General features: G+C 45.8%; 1 protein-coding gene across 2 annotated transcripts in view; it reads right to left on the minus strand.

Moving 5' to 3' along the window:
- SCYL1 (SCY1 like pseudokinase 1) overlaps window positions 1-17580 on the minus strand; it is a 990258-nt gene that overhangs the window by 830689 nt on the left and 141989 nt on the right. For both annotated transcript variants that reach the window (XM_078660868.1, XM_078660869.1), the window contains exon 4: window positions 4770-4993. In XM_078660868.1, the coding sequence (XP_078516994.1) occupies window positions 4770-4993 (224 nt within the window). The remainder of the gene's footprint in view (window positions 1-4769; window positions 4994-17580) is intronic.

The raw sequence follows: 17580 nt of genomic DNA on the forward strand, positions 1-17580 counted from the left end.
TACTGGAGAAATGTGTGCAGCTACAACTAAGAAAACACATTGCCAATTTCAATCTACTCGACAAATTCCAATCGGGCTTCGGGCCTGGGCACAGCACTGAAACTACCATTCTTCACATCATTGATGATGCTCTCCTAGCCCTTGACCAAGGCGAAACCGGTCTTCTGATCCTTCTGGATCTTTGAGGCATTCGACACGGTCAACCACGAGAAACTCATTGAATGCCTCGAACACAGGATGGGCTTAGGCGGTACCGTCATCAAATGGTTTGGTCCTTCCTCCAGAACCGCACACAGAGATTCCTTGTCAACAACAACCTATCTGCTCCCTCCCCGATCTCCACTGGTGTCCCGCAAGGCTCCACTCTGTCCCCTGCCCTCTTCAATCTCTACCTCGAACCTTTAGCAGAAATTCTCCACTCTGCCAACATCTCCTTTCACATGTATGCCGACGACACCCATATCTACATTAAAATCTCCTCTCTTGAGGAGATCACCCATCTAAATGATGCCCTGAAACTGACTGTCCATTGGCTTGCCAACAACCAGTTCAAACTGAATCCCAAAAAATCTGAGACATCCTGGAATGGACTAACTCCATCACAACACTCAACTGCACCCCAATCTTTTGCGATTATTTTGGACCACAACCTGAATATGATTGAACATATCAACGCGATGGCCAAAACTGCCAGATTCCATCTGAGCTACTTGAGAAAACTAAAACCATTCCTTGGAATTGTCGACCTAAAAACCGCTGTGCAGGCGTTAGTTATCTCCAGAATCGAATATGGCTGCTCCACACTATCTGGCCTGCCTAGGACTTCGACTGCCCCCCTAAAAGCTTGCCTCAACGCAGCAGCCAGACTCTTATCCGGTTAAAAAAAATTGGACCTTATCTCACCACACCTGAAGGCCTTAAACTGGCTTCCGCTTGAAGGCAGTATTCAACTCAAGCTGGCCTGCATCACTCACAAAGTCTTGTACACGAACTCCCCGGCATAACTTGCCTAGAAAATCGTGCTATCTGGGAGATCCAGAAACTCCTGATCCACCAGAGAGTGTGCTCTAGCTACCTCGCTTCCGCAAGGCAAAAACATACAATAGAGCATTCTACGGAGCAGCACCAAGAATCTGTAACTCGCTTTTTTCCTCCATCAGAAGAATACCTTCCCTGGCGCTCTTCAAAAAAGAAGCTAATACCTTCTTAATGAGCAAATTCCTCTAATAACGCTACTTTGGTGCACATAATGCCTTTTTGAGATTTTTATTTCTCGCTTGACCTGCTACTTGTAACTACTCTCACTCCTTCCAATGCACCCTGATCTTTGTACATATCTTTTACGTCCTATTGTAATCAAATCGCCCGCTGACTCTGGAACTGTAGTGACACTTGTATAGATCCACAGCTTTGTCCTACGTTTGTCCTTTCCCTAACCCCCATCCTTGTATTCTCCCCACGCCATCCTGTACTTGGATCTGTACCATTTATTGTATATATATTTCTTCCTTGTGCCCTACTGAACTCAAGTCCTTGTTGATTTTGAAACTGTATTGACTCTTGAATTGACCCATGGCTTTGTCCCACTAGTGACTTTTCCCTATCCCCAATTCCTGAACTTTGCCCATGTCTTCATATACGTAACGCATCTTTCCTTGTAAAGTGCTCTGAAACCCTAACGAGTTATGTCCGCGCTATATGAAACTTCAAATAAATAAATAATAAATCACGCCTCGCAGAGCAGCGCATGCGTTGCCCAGGCACGACCTAAACAAAAGAAAAACAACCTTGCTGCGATTTGCGCTGCTGGCTGAAACTCAGTAGATTCACTTTCTGCCACCTATTCTCCGTCCTACAAACCCAGTGGACTTGAGTTATATTTTCTGCCAACATTGAATTAAACTGGCCTGCTCGAAGACACCAGAAAAGCGGTCAGATTCTGCCTTTTATCAATCAAGTAAGCACAGTCATAATTGAATTACGTCAAATCTCATAAAAGGAAATTAACTCTTAGACTCTTGCCTGTCGGTTCACATTTCAAAACTGTTTTCTTTGCACAGTTTTGCAACTATGTTTTCAGGACTTGTTTATCACATTGTTTTTCCACATTAATGCTTGTTCACCCTTCATTTTAAATTGCCTTTACTCTTACAAAACACTCACTACCTTGTTCCAATGTGTGGCAGCGAACATCGGTAGCTATTCCGCTGTGTGGCAGTGAACATCAGCAGCTACTTTATTTTAAAAAAATCCCTCAAATTTTAAGTAAACTGTTCTAAACCAGATATAATTAATCGAGTTGTTCAATTTATTTAAATATCCGAATCGGGTGTACAAGCAACCCAGTAGCGACTGACTGTAGTAGGATCTACAACTGCCCGTGTGATAATCCGTGATGTTATTTACATGAGCTAAGGCGCTGTAGGCCTCGAAAAAAATCACATTTTTAATCAGTGGCAGCCCCTCCGCTATGGCGGAGGTGTGTCGCCCACTGCTTTTGAGCAGCGTAAAGTAAAGGAAATATAAAATGATAAATTTCAGTTATTATCATTTTAAGTTTCCTTTGTGGGAGGGCAGGACAGCTCTGCTGTCGGAGCAGGGAAGGGAGGAGTGGTTTGCCCACTCCTAAGTGCGCAGTGACCGTTTGGTCGGCCCTCTCGGGCCGCCCAATCCAGTCCTGCACAATTTCCCCTTCTCCATGCAGGCTGCATGGAGAACATGCCCAAGGCCCAATTCCCTTGTTGAGTGTAAAACCAGGACGCTCAAAATCAATCAAAATGCTGCCTTGCAGCGTTGTGATTGGTCAGGGAAGCCTGGCTGGTCTTCCTGGCTGCTGGCTTACTGTCCCACGGGGTGAGCAGGAGCTGAGACACGGGACCCGGCCGCAAGTTAAGTGTACATTTTACTACATATATTGCATATATATTGTTTTACTAAACCCTGCGGCCCCCCGCCACCAGCAAGTCATGCCGGCCGCTACTGTTTTTAATTGATAATGTGTATTAGTTGAATAATAGTAAAGTAGACTGAATTGACACTGCTTAAGCATGTGACTAATGAAGTTACACCACGAACGCCAAGCACCCTGTTTTTGTCAATTCTCCCAAATAAAAGAAAAAAAAGGTTTCAGCCATTGGGGATGCCGTCCCAAGGCCCATATTGATGCCCAGGAGGGAGGTGGATGCATACTTACCCCTAGAATGAAAATTGGCCCCAGGGGATGGGGTTCTCGGGACCAAACAATGGCTAGGAGAGGGGGATGCACCACCCTCTCATTGAAACGGAAGCAGCCTTCGAGGATGGTGTCCCCGGGGCCTTAACAAGGTCTCAGGAAGGGCACGGCTACATGCTTCTCTCCCCTGGGCCCTGACCCATCCCGAAGCAGCTTACGTTTAGGAAGGGCCCTCCTTTTATTTATATGTTTTTTTAAGTAATCCACTGTACTATTAAAAATATATATGTTTTTGGCCATCTAGGTCAGGGGGGCCAGGTATCGCTACCCTGCTCCCGTATTACATTTTTTAAAACTCTTATTACAGGATAGGGGACTGAGTTGCTGCGTTATAAAATGTCTGACTTGTTGATGTGGGGTCAGCCAATCAGATCTTATCTTTTGGATTTGTGGAAGAGCTAGAGCAGTATATATTTTTTTTAAGGCTTTGTTTCCAAAAAACTACTTAACAGATGTATCTAAAACGACAAACTCATGCTTTGTGGACCAATATCTACCTTTCTGATAAATTTGGTGCAACTAATTCCATTCAGCGGTTTTTGCGATATAGACCCTGTTAAATAACTCAATACATAGATTTCGATATTTTCCCCCTTTTTAAACCATGTGTAGAAGCCAAGGACAAAAATAAAAAACGGAACCAAAGCTGCTCAACCCTTAACAACCAGCCAGAACCCTTAGATCTTCTAATTGATGCTTAATGTCAATTGTTTTGTTTAGATACAAGAGGTTAAAAAAAGTTCACCTATTCATGACCCGTGGAGCTCCATTCCACTTTGAGAGTGATTAATGACGTACACAAATGTACAAAATCCTCAAAAACTCACCTCTTCACTTTAGCATTTGGTTATCACAACAGCCTCTCCAGCTGGATATCCAAGTTCTGACCATCCAGACATTTACGACCAGTTCATCTTTTTCACCCATGTCCTCAAGCTCGTTTTCAGGGTTTTGTCATTTTAGTCAAGACTGATCAATGGGATAATCAGTTAATCAGGCAACAGACATGCCTAGAAAAATTTGCCAACTACGTTTGGGGGAGCTGGTTGAAAACACTGCTGCTGTGCTTTTGTTACAGGGGGACAATTTTACAGCACTGCTACAAATCCTGCCCCCAGTAACAAAATCGGCCCCCACCGGTCGAAAACCGGATACCGCCCTTGTGGAAAATGCCCGGTGCCCGCTACGACCAGTCTGTCCCTGGAAACATGTCACTACCTCTCAACAGCGAACTCCGCACTGTCCCTTTCTCCATCCTCCGGCTTCTTTCCAGGGCATACACTAATTACTAAGGGCTTGAATTTTACAGTTCTTTGCATATGCAACCTTTTCTGTTTTGCTATAACATGCAACAAATATTGCTATTAATCTAGCAGTACCTATTTTATTGCCCTAATGTGGATGAATGTCGGACACACAAATTTCAGAAGCAAGCGCTCCCTTCACTGACCTATCCGAAAGCAAACCTTGCTTACAACGCAAAAGAAAATGGCCTACTTTGCCAAGAGCACATCCCGCTTCCTCCCAGTACACATACCACTTCTCGCCTGTGATTTTGCTGTTGTCAGTTTTCTCAGGTGGATCATATTTCTCCAACTCTATGATCCCCTTGCTTGGAGCACTTTCTTCACCCTCTGAGGCCAAGAACATGTAGTCCAGACCGCCCAGCTTCCACTCCCCAGCTCGGTCCACATACACAGAACCTACACAAACATTGTTGTGGATGAGGTTGCAGTCATTCACCAAGAAGCTTATAGCCTTCTGCAAAGGAAGCACAAACAAATCAGTTAATATTTTCTTCATGGGCTTTCAGTCAGTAGCCAGATAAGAGACCTGCTAGCCAGAATGCCAAGAAGCTGTTCAGAGAAATATCATAATTTCCCTTTCTCCGATTGTAACTGAGAAAGATCATTTATAAACAAATTGAAAGCATGAATACGGTCACTTTAAGTCCAGAGTTACAGTGTTGTAGCCAGGCCTGTTGCAAGGAGACTTTGGCCGCTATTTACAGATCATTTACAGTGAATTGCTCAAATTCAAATTAATTCTGAAGTGCATAGTTAATTAAAACAGTCACCCTTTTGTACAATAAGACAATTAATCAATGGCGGCTGCCACAGAGTAGCACAGGTGGGGCAGGGATAGAAAAATACAAAAAAATACTCACCTTGATGCCGGACCGCCACACCTTGCGTCGTCCTCTTCTGTTCCTGCTTGAACCAAGAAGTACAAACAGGCTCCCCTAGCCAATGCAGCGTTGCGATTGGTCTGAGCCCAGTGGTTCGGAGCTCAGACAGGCAGTGGGGGCATGTACATGTTCTCCACCAGGCTGTGTATCACAGCTTGGAGGAGAGCATGCAAAATGTACATGACTGTTTGTCCGTCCCAAGACAGCTGGCCAAACAGTCATGCGCACTTAAGTGCCCACCACTCCTCACCTTGCTGGCTGGGACACAGCCAAACCCCGCCCTGCCCTGTAAACCGGAAAAATAAAATGATAATAACAGTGTTATTATTTTATTTTTCCTTTATCCACTGCTCAAAATGCAGTGGGGCAACGCTTCTCCGCCTTAGCTGAGGAGCTGCTGCTCTAAAGTTATACTTCAATACTATTCACTAAAATTACCGGAGGACCGTGAAATACATGTTGCTTCTGGGCTCATAAAATAATCCAACCATAAACAATGAGCTAAAGGTCAAATCCCCCCTGTGGTTTCCTAGGCAGGCATATATCCGATGATGCCACTCATTTCGAAAATGCGTGTGCAAACATTAGTGACAATGTTTCTTGTGAGGTCCATTGCCCGCCAAGGGTCATTAGCTTAGCCCGTGCAGTCATTGCAGCTGTCAGCCCTCCCATGGAGCTGTACTCTAGCTTTGAAAATTTCTATGAACTTTACCACCTGAATCTTCAAGCACATTTTTTCCGGATTAATGGCAACTCTGACATCCTGCCTGCATTTACACACAGCAATTTGATTATTGGGTCCACGTAGTAACTTACTTCCTACGCTTGTGTAACATCGCCAGACAAATGCAGAGTACATGTGTTAAGTTCTCATTTCCGGTGCTACATGATCTGCATTTTGAGGACTCAAACCAAATGGAGAGACAGTCCAAAGTTGGTTGACTTGATAGGAGGAGAGATGCAAAAATGTTAGCCTCATTTACAGATCACAGTGAAATACAAAACGGATACCCTGAGATGGTGGGGGAGAGGGGGAAATACGTTACTTGATTATCCAACAGGAGTTCCCCAGTAATTGTAGCCCTGAAATACCATTAGTAAACAAACGTACTCACCCTGAATACTGGCCAGTAACCACGGATTGTCCCACAAACCAAAGAAATGGCCTTTGGATGGTGGGCAGCCTGGTTGGATCACTAAATTCCAGATGTCAGAAAACAAACACTTGTCAGCAAGATTCAATACATTCCTGGTACGGGGAAAGTTAAAAACTGTCTTGACACAAGTGTGGGTTGAATCTGGCACAAGGGACTTTACTGGACAAGAGCTTAAGTTAGTCAGGGCTACAAGTTTCGGTCCCCTTTGTCGTTCAAATAGAGCACCTCATAGGCAGTATGCTGGAATTAGAGACAGGTGGAGAGATCACTACGTTTGCAGGAACATAAGACAGTCTTTGGGCCTCAAGTCCAAAGATGAGTTCAGTCTCCCCAGTGCTTTTGATATCCTTTAGATGAGTTGTTGGTTTGGCCTTCTTAGGGAAAAGGACAGAGGAAACCTGGCTAGAGAGTTGGAGAGTGTAAACGGGATGAAACATCTGGGTGATAACAAGGATAGGGAAGAGAAGAAAACGAAGAAGCAGCTGAATAAGAAAGAGTAGCCAAGGTTTTATTTGTTACTTCATAAAGGACAAACCAGACTCAAAAGGCCAGCTGACAGCTTAGCATAGGTACCGAATTTAACAGTATGGACAAATGCATAGTTTCACAATTATTCAGTTTTGATGAGATAAGAATAGCAAGGCATGAATTAGATATCTAGATTTTCAGAGAAATAAACACGCTCTAATAAGGGGTATACTGCCAGTGCAACAGCATCCATTGGCAGGTCCCACCTGGAAATGATACTGAAAAAAGAGGCATTTACATTTTTTATTTTCAATATCATATAGATATTGGTCCCAACAATGAACGGAATTCCAAACTTAGGGAACATTCATTGAAAATGATTGCTTTAATGTTCTGGAATTTTTCTGAAAATTAGGGTCAATCATGGCAGAGCCTTCAGACCCAGCAACCTTTTAAGCAAGGTAGGTTGGAACCTCAGAGTGATGTCTTTTTAGGTCTTGCCTGGCGATGCAGCGTGAAAGCGCTGTCGCCAGCGAGATCTATTGTCAGCGACTTGCCTCTCAAGTGGTACAGACCGGGTCACGCGCAGGGCTTTGGTGATTGGGGTCTGTGAACGCGCTTGTGAAGACGCGCTTGCATGTAATGGATCAGATGTGCACGTGTACCCTGGTGCTTGGTGCCGCGTTAATGAGGCTGGAGTTAACTTGTGAACGTGCGCACACACACGCACCATCTGCCTCCAGTCAGTGCACGCACCAGCCCCCACGGGACAACCAAGCCCCACTCACCGGGCTCTTTTGTGGCTGCTACAGGCTTCGTCTCAGGACTCCCTGGTCTCATCTCCTCCGCTTCCATTGACCTGGCACACGTGGGGTTTCCCTCACTCATGGGAGCCCCGCACTTGCATCGACTGCCTCAGCCGCCACTTCTAATCCAGGGCTTCTCTTTACTTGGGCCGCCACCGCGGGGCTCTCCCTCAGGCATGGGAGCCCCGCGTCACCGCTCTCCTCTCGGCCAGCCACTCCGTGGACACGGGCTTCCCGCAGAAGTCCCACCCCACAACAGGCATGACGCTGCCGGACTTCCGGTTTTCGCGAAAAATCGGGCCGGCGGTGGTGATCCCTTCACTCTGGGCATAACGAGGGATACCCTCAGGATGACAGTGACAGACAGCACTTGGGACTCGGAAATTGCTCAGTGGAAGCGTCAGCGAATAAACGTAACCGTAAGAGATGCAGACTTAGTTTGTGCAAACCCTGAAGAGGCAGGCGATGGCGGGAGCAGACCAAGGAGGAGTCTTCTTTGTGTTTTAGCTGCTCAATTGTCTGTCCCTGAAAAGAGCTCATAGAAGCATTGAAACCTACCCTCTTGCGCAGTGTTATTCCTTCCCACAAATGCTTGTTAATTGGCTTGTTGTCTCCGCACACCCGAGGCGCGACGTTGCCTGAGACACCCCAGCCCTGGCTCGGTGCTCAGGGGGTCCCCATAACTCGCGTGCCCCACTCTTCCGCAGGCGTGCTGCAGTCTGAGGCAGCCTGAGCCGGTCTAGTGCTTAGGGGGTCGCCAGTGCACAGGAGACCCCACTCTTCCGAGGGGATGCTGGCCCGGTGTGCTGCGTGTGTCCCTAAGCTCCCATTGTGCACTGCTTGAAATACACGTCCTTCAGTGGAAACACATGTGTTGTTGGAACAATCAGAGGTGCCTGCTCGGGTTTCCTGCCTGTACTCCTGGCTCTGCCTGCCTCACACCCAGTTTCCGAGCCCCCCCTCCCCCGTGGAAGGAGTCCCTTTATAAGAAATGTGAAGTTTTATCACATCAGTGAGGCTTTAATCCGGCTATAGGAGCCTGTCTTTAATCAGCCCAGTGGGCCAGCGAAAAGACGGTGTTCTGCACCCTCAATGGTAGTGTTTTCAGTAGCACCGTGAGGTTGGTACAGTGAGCCTCCGCTGGGGAGGTCTGTGGGCACGGTGCTGGGACCTAGGCAGGGCACACGCGACCCGTTATCCTTCGAGGTCGAGAGCTCGAAGTCTGTCCAGATGGGTACAGTGGTAATAGCATACACCATGACATGTTCACCAGGGGCAGATGCAGTCCAGGAACTGCAGGCGATTTAAATGAATGGCGCCTACCTTTTAGTAGCATGGAAACCACAATTTACTTAAATCACAAAGTGCCTGGAGGTCAGCAGCGAGCGCTACTCAAGAAATCTGAGCCGCCAGTCCCCGACTTACTCATTCCCTCATTTATTAACTCTTTCAGTCACAGTGAATCGTTCACCCAATCTCTGAAAGCGCCACTCAATTCAAGGAATACCGTTCAGCCACACACCTCTCATTCAGCCATTCAACCTTTTCACTTACACACACACACACACACAATGAGGTACTGGGTTTTTAAGAACCGGTACAGAACCGGTAACCCAGCGGTGCCAGGGGATCAACACACCAGAGACCTCGGGTTCTCCTGAGTCAGACCCACAGAAACTTCAGAGTCTTCCAGGTGAAGTCAAAGATTAGTTTATTGGCTGCAACCAAGGTGACAGGGTCCTAGAAGTACAATACCAGTATATTCAGGAGACTGCACACTTTCACAAAGTCAGGCTTCTCTTCTTATACCTAATATTCAGCCTTGAGCAATACATTCCTTGGATTCGTGGTATTTCATTTATGGTTACTGTTTACAAAAGAAAAGCAGAGTCATGATGACATGTACATATTTCACGTCGTGCTGCTCATAACAAATCATCCGGCAAGGCTCAACATTTCATCAGATATCGCTGGACCCCTAATAAAACGGTCACCTCCCCATCATAAAGCAAGTGAAGGAAGGAGTGGAGAAAGATGTGAGCGAGATATGGCAGGTGTGCGTGCTGAAATGGCTTTATGGCTGGTTGGGCTTAGATGCTATCTTGCTCGGCCACTGGGAGGGAACTGACCTAACGAGCTCGGCCTGGGGCAATGGTTCTAACTTGTACTGGGGTCAGGAAGAAGTCGATTAAGGAGTATGTGTCCTTGTGGAATCAAATTCGACTGGATTAAGGCCTATGTAAAAGGGCAACATGCAGCTAAGGGTTTAGAAATGACGATTTCGAGGTGAAATCGTCACTCGAATATGCCGAAAATACATGTACTTGATGTACTCGTCATTCTCGGTCTTTTGATACCAAATTCGTCCTATTTCGACGAAGTTTTTATTCTCGAGTCCAGAACTAGAATATGAACCCAGATTTTTCAGAACCACAGACCCTCCTTTTGCCCTTACATAGGCAATTAATCTATCCTCATGTTAATCTGAGTCCAGATCTATATTCCTAAAGTCATTGAGATGTTGCTGCAACATCATTCTAGTGCTGAGCTCGTGTCTTGACACAGGCTTCCTTACACATGATGTAGCACAGAGGCCACATATTGTAGGAGCACACTGTACACAGACAGAACAGGAAAAGAATGGCTAAGACCATCCCAATGACCATCAGAATTTTCCATCCCCCGGCAGATATCAGTCCCCAGAACCATCCCATTAATGACCAATCTCCTTTATCCACATGAATAGATTCGGAAATCTTATGCAGTTTGGAGATGGCCCCGTACACTGTTGGAGCATTATCTGGAATAAAAATGCAACAACTGGACTGGATCAATTTGCATACTCCACCCCGGTCCGCAAGTATTACATCCAAAGCGACCCGGTTCTGAAGGGTCATTAGTCGATCCGACTGGAGTTCAGCAGTCAGGTTACTAAGGGCACCAGCAGTTTCAATCACGGTGGATTCAACTACCCTTGTCAATTGCCTGATGTTTCTGCTGTTAACCATGGCTCCCCAGAACGGCAGAATACCCATTGCAAAGTCACCAAACTCTTGACCAGCAGTGTCTTCTTTACTAAAAACGCCTCTAACTACCCTTGTCCGATGGTAATCCGCCGCTGCTGTGTAGGTGGGAGGTAGCAGAAATGAAACAAAACATGAGCCCGAGAAGTCAGGGGGCAACCATGTATAGGCTCTATCGTGGCAGATAAAGTAAGTACCCTTTGCGGCTGAAAAGGCAGGGGAAGTCTGAGATCCAAAAACGTACGTTTCTGTGCAGACACTCTTCCCTAGCTGAGCTCTGGGATTCCTACCAATACCTTGTAGACACAGGTGACCTTGATGGGGTACGGTCCAGATAGGGGACGATCTCTTAGCTTGCTGCTTCTCACTTAATGTAGCGCCATATCCGGTCACATTCCAACCTACATATGCAAGTATCTCATCATCCGGGGTATCTTCGTAAGAAGTTACTTCCTTGATCATGTCAACTATACCCTTGACTAGGGCGCTAGTCTTGAGGTTGTCTTTTACAGAACGTAGGGGTTGGATTTCTCGTGCATATATGAACATTGTTCTATATGCCCATACTGACCCATTGCGACTAAATGGCAGGACCAAATAGGGGATACCTCTATCCGTGGTGTGGGGCATGAGACCACACACCCAACAGTTGGCTGTGTTCATTACAAGTTGGTGTTGGTGTAATAGCTGAACGAAGGAGTTATTAATGAACTCTAATCTCCTACTTGATTCGTGGTCAGGCAAAGAGTGGAAAGAATGAGAGGAAACAGTAGGGGGAGGTATGGGCGATGCAGTAGGCGTGAATGTCACATGAAAAGAGAATAAAACATAGCTTATCAAAAACACCATTACGCTAAATAGCATAAAAATACACATTATTATAAAAATTTTCTTTCTCATTGTTTTCAAAAGTCTCTGCTTAAAGTTGATTTGTTTGGCAGTTCTCTCCACACCAGGAAACTCCATCCTCTCTAAGGTGCTGCCCGCGGCGGTAGGTTGTTTCTGCTAAAGGGCGCTTCCGTCAGTCTAGGGTGGCTCCCTTCGACCAACTGGAACCAGCAACCTATTGTTGTCAGCTGCACCCAAAAGTCTTTAATCAACCGCGACCCTAGCAGCGGAACCCGGATGGCGGTTCAAGAAAAACAAAAATAAGCAAGAAAAACAAAAATAAGCAAGTTACCTAGATGGGAGAATCTGCACTTTTAAAAATAGGATTTGGGGAAAAAAACGTATTTTATTAGTCCACAGGTTTTTCTCTCGAATCATAAAAATCACTTTTACTTTAGTCTGTTTTTCTCGGTCGCAAATTATAGCGTCTTTTCCCGGGTGCTGTCTGGTCCGGAAAGAGTAGCTCAGGTTCCACAGAGTTCAATTGTTCTGATGGCGGCGTAGTTTCTTGAAAAATGTTCCCATTTTCACAATCACGTTTGGCGTCTTTTACGCGTTCATTAGTTGTGCGCTTTGAGTCAGTGCCTCCTGTCCGGACCCATTGGTCATGTGGCAGAGGGAAAGGTATTTTCTTACAATGGATTCCGTGGACCCAATTGGCCTTCCCCTCCACTCTAACGGTCGACCTTGTAGACAGGAGAACGAGGTGTGGTCCGGTCCATCTGGGCTGGTCGTTTCTTGTCCTCTGGAAATTCTTGACCAGTACCCAGGAGCCGGGGTCAATGGAGTGACCCGGTGTCTCGGAAACCGGAGGCAAGGTGTTGTGGACCTGTTGATATAAAACACGCAATTTAGCCGTCAATTCATACAGATAGTCGAGCAAAATGGGGTGTTGTAGCTCGCTAAACTTCGTGGGCCTAGGCACTCCCCATATGTTGGCTGGCCGACCAAAGATTATTTCATAGGGGCTGAGTTTCATTCGCGAATGCACAGTCGTTCTGGTGGATAGGAGTGCTAAGGGTAGAGCGTCAGGCCATTTAAGACCCGTGCTCGCTTGGATTTTGGCCAATTTAAGTTTAAGCGTGCCATTGTAACATTCCACTAATCCAGCTGATTGGGGGTGATTTGCAGCGTGGAACCTCTGACTAATACCTAGCCCTTCACACACTCTTTTCATCACACAACCCACAAATTCACTTCCGTTGTCCGACCAGATCATTCTAGGCATTCCGAACCTGGGGAAGAACTCTTTCACAAGGGCTTTCGCTGTGGACAAGGCGGTATTGTCCCTTAGGGGATAGGCTTCTACCCACCTTGAGAAGGCGCAAACAACCACAAGCACATATTTTAAGTTGTTGCACCTCTCCATGTGTATGAAATCTAGCTGCAAAACCTCGAACGGATACGTAGGAGGTGCAAAATGACCAGCTGGAGTTGGGGTCCCCCTACCAGGATTGTGCTTCAGACATACCATGCAATTCTTGACAACATTCTCTGCACACTTGGGAATCCCTGAATTCTTCCACACTGGGGCCAACAAGTCGCAAATCCCTTTTGCGCTGATATGGGCCATCCCATGAGCCATTGTAACCATTGCAGGCACATATGCATCAGGTAACAACCATCTCTGTTGCTCTGTCGATTCAATCCAACAACCATTTGCATCCATTCTCCCTGTACTTTCTCTCCACATGCTTAACTCTTTCTCCGTGGCCTCAGCTTGGATGGACTTCACACTTTCTATCGTGTCTTCACATATTCCAACATCACCAGTCCATCTTTCTGGGCTCGCAACATACATTCGGCTCATCATATTCTTTGCCGTTTCCTTAGCAGTTTCATCAGCAAATGCATTACCACGACCAACATCATCAATCACTTTCCTGTGTGCACTACATTTCACGACCGCTACTTTCAGGGGCAACGTCAGTGATTCAAGAAGCTCATTCACCAACTGACCATGCTGAATCTTAGCTCCATGCGACGTCAGGAACCCACGTTCTCTCCACAGTCGTCCAAAACTGTGAGCCACTCCAAAAGCATACTGACTGTCGGTATAGACAGTCACTTTTATTCCTTTTGATAACACACACGCTCTCGTTAACGCCACGAGTTCGGCGGCTTGAGCTGAACCATGTGGTATTCGCGCAGTTTCAACGATTGTGTGCAAAGTTGTGACAGCATACGCTGTAGTCACGTTACCATTTGGGAGTTTAAAGCATGAACCATCCACCCATAATGTACCATCACATTCGGCGAGAGGAGTATCGAATAGATCAACTCTCCCTTTTGTCTCCTCCTCCGTTCTGAGGAAACAATCGTGCTGTTCTGAAGCATCCGATTCCTCAGCAATTGGTAACAAGGTGGCTATGTTCAGAGTACTGCACCTTTTGATGTGCACATGGCTTGCTAGTAGTGTCAATTCATAACTGGACAGTCGAGCACTAGTTAAGTGCTGTGTCTTGGTCCTATTTAACAATGTGTCTACTGCATGCGGGACCATCACGATTAGTGTATTATTCATTACTAGCCCTGCAGACTGTCGAATAGAAACAGCTGCTGCTGCTGTGGCCCTTAGACAACTTGGCAATGCTCGTGCTACCGGATCCAAAGTTGACGAAAAATAGGCGCATGGCCGCTGTCTATCTCCGTATAACTGAGTCAGCACGGACAATGCACAACCCCCCTTCTCGTGGACATACAATGTGAAAGGTTTACTGTAGTTGGGGTTACCTAACACAGGGGCCGAACATAATGCTGTGCGTAATTCGAGAAAACTTTTCTGACACTCATCGGACCAAGGAATGGGATTGGGTGTATTTGTACACGTTAGTGCCAATAAGGGTTTGGCTAATAACGAAAAATTTGGAATCCACTGTCTACAGTACGATGTAATGCCCAAGAAAGCGCGTACTTCTCTCTGCGTTCTTGGCACATTTAATTTAGCTATTGCCTGAATTCTTTCTGGGGTCAGTTTCCTTCCCTCCTTCGATAAGAGATGACCTAAGTAGGTCACTTCTTGTCGGCAATATTGAAGCTTGGAAAGTGACACCTTGTGATGTAGATCACATAGATGACGCAGTAGTGCCAACGTGGCCATTTTACATATTTTCTCAGTATCCGCAGCTATGAGCAAATCGTCCACGTACTGTACGAGGGTGGAACCTTTGGGCAAAATCATTGCGTCGAGCTGACTTTTCAGAGCTTGACTGTATATTGTGGGGCTTTCACAGTAGCCTTGAGGAGCGCGTTTAAAGCGGAAACTGCGACCACCTAAACTAAAGGAAAAAATATCCCTGCTTTCCTCAGCAATCGGGATACTGAAGAAAGCATTCTTCAGGTCAATCACCGAAAACCAGGATGCAGAGGCTGGAATCATAGTCAATAATGTTGTAATGTCGGGGACAACTGGGAATTGTGGCACCACTATCTTATTTACTTCCCTAAGATCAATCACGAATCTATACACAGGTGGCTGAGAAGGGTCAGTTCGTTTCAAAACAGGCAGAACAGGACTATTGCAAACATTTCCTCGTGTTTCTTCAATTACGTCTTTTTCAATCAACTCGTGAACAATCGCTAGCAAAGCTTTTTCGCCCTCATTGGATATTCTGTATTGGGGAATTCGTGGCATTTTGACATTCGACTTCAATGTTACAACATATGGTGGAATTTCTAAAAGACCCACATCATTTGGACCAGTAGCCCAAAGAATATCCGGAAGGAGTGCCAATTCTGCTGGAAGCGTATTTCTCGACAAATACATTGGAGAAACCACTTTCTTACCTAAAGTCAGTTGTACTCCTGAGGGAGAACAGTACAAAGTCGCATACAATCTTTTTAGCAAATCTAATCCTAGCAAATTTTCACCACAACCTGTTGTCAAAATAAGGGGTGCTTCGAATTCACAAGGACCAACAGAAAGAGATAAAGGGTCAGAAATCGGATTTCTAACCGGGGCGCCAGAAAAACCTACGGAAACGTTCATTTCGCCAGACAAAGGTGCGCCAGGGAGTTTGGAGTGCATAATAGAACTCTTTGTAGCACCAGTATCCAACAGAAAAGGTTCTGACACACCCGATGTAATCACCTCAACGTAAGGTCCACTCTGATCTACTGGAACTGAAACAACTCCCTCTCCTTGTCTAAGGCTATCCTAGCAATCATTACTCTCCCACTGCTCATTTTCTGTGTAATACTCATCGACGTAGTATTGAGCTGTCCTGTCAGATACGTTATTTTGCTGGTCAAACCTGTTCATAGAGTTTTGTGGTGGAAGGGGACGTGCGTCCTGAGGGGTGTTTCCACACCCTCTACCTCTAGGCGCTTGCTGACTACCACGACCTCTTACGCCAGAAAACTCGTTTGTACGTTGCGGCAGGGCAGGACAGTCATACTTGTAATGACCTTCTTGTTTGCAGTATAAACACTGATTGGGACCTACGCGGTTTTGATCGTACTCGAATCTCTGCAAGTTTCTCTGAGGCTGCTGAAAAGTGTTCCGGTAGTTATTCTGACCATTGTTATTTTTATTACCACCACCTCGTGGCGGATAGGCTTGCTGTAGCAAAACCTTCGTTTTGAGTTCTGTAGTTTTCTTCTCTACTTTATCTTTCTCATCCTTGTCTCTATTCTCGTAGTACTGTGCGGTAGCTAATATCTGGGCTGAAGATGAGACTGCCCAAGAACTTTCTGAATCTTTCAATTTTCTACACAAGTCTGGAAGTAGATTGTGCACAAATTTATCGACAAACAATCTCTGACCACCTTCTGTGGTCATGTCTTGACCGCTGTGGTCAATGAATGTTTCTTCAAATCTGGTGAAGAAATCTGACACAGTTTCTTCTTTCTTTTGCTTGCATGCAGATAACTTATCCCAATTTACGCGTATTGCAGGCATTATTGTTTTCATGTAATCTACTATTCTACCAGGTAGTTCCGCTATCAGAGGCTCAGGCTTGGCACCACCAACTTGTCGTGCGTCTGCAGTAGTAATATTAGCCCACGTGTCACCTAATTCCTGATCATGATCTTCATGACGAATTTTTCCCCATAAAGGCTGTGGAACAACGTTCCCGAATAACATATCGATATCGGCTAAATTCATAATACATGACCCAGCAGTTTGCGACAATTCTTTATAGTACCCTGCAGGATTTTTACGCGGATCTGGTAGTGTTTGTTTGAGTGCTAAAACTTCAGCTCGCTTCCATGGAACATGTACCCATACTCTGTGAAAGTGGGGCAGGACAGGTGGGACAGCTGTCGCGTCACCCTCTCTCCATTGTGGGGGGAACTTCTCTCATAGGGTATTGTCGTGCCTTTTTCCTACTAGATGCACTAGATTCCGATGTGACCCAGAAGTACTTCCCTTACTTCGATATGATAATAGCATTTCAACTGCTTCTTCTACATCGGGACCTATAATCATACCCAGACTAAACTTAAACCTTATACGACACATCTCTTGTGGGAGGCAATCCTGATCATTGTCCTCTAAATCTTCGCCAAGAAAGACACACATTTGTTCGAACACATATCTCTGTGTCGCTGTTTCCCATTGATGGAAAACTTCCATGACAGACTGTAAATCATATTTTGCAGTGTCCAAGACCCATTTCCGAGCTAAACTATTCAGGGAATCTCTCTCCTGATAATCGGGCAGTTGACTTCGCAACTGTCTTCTTCCTATGTTAGGGGTCGTGGCGGGCGACCCAAAAAGTGGTAAAAGAAGATTAGTAACAGTACTGGCCATTTTCTGCTGAAAGGAAGGTGAAACGGAAGAACAAACAGATGAAAGAACGGGGTGAGATAAAGC

Source organism: Lissotriton helveticus, chromosome 9, assembly GCF_964261635.1.
Source record: "Lissotriton helveticus chromosome 9, aLisHel1.1, whole genome shotgun sequence".
Classification (NCBI taxonomy): domain Eukaryota; kingdom Metazoa; phylum Chordata; class Amphibia; order Caudata; family Salamandridae; genus Lissotriton; species Lissotriton helveticus.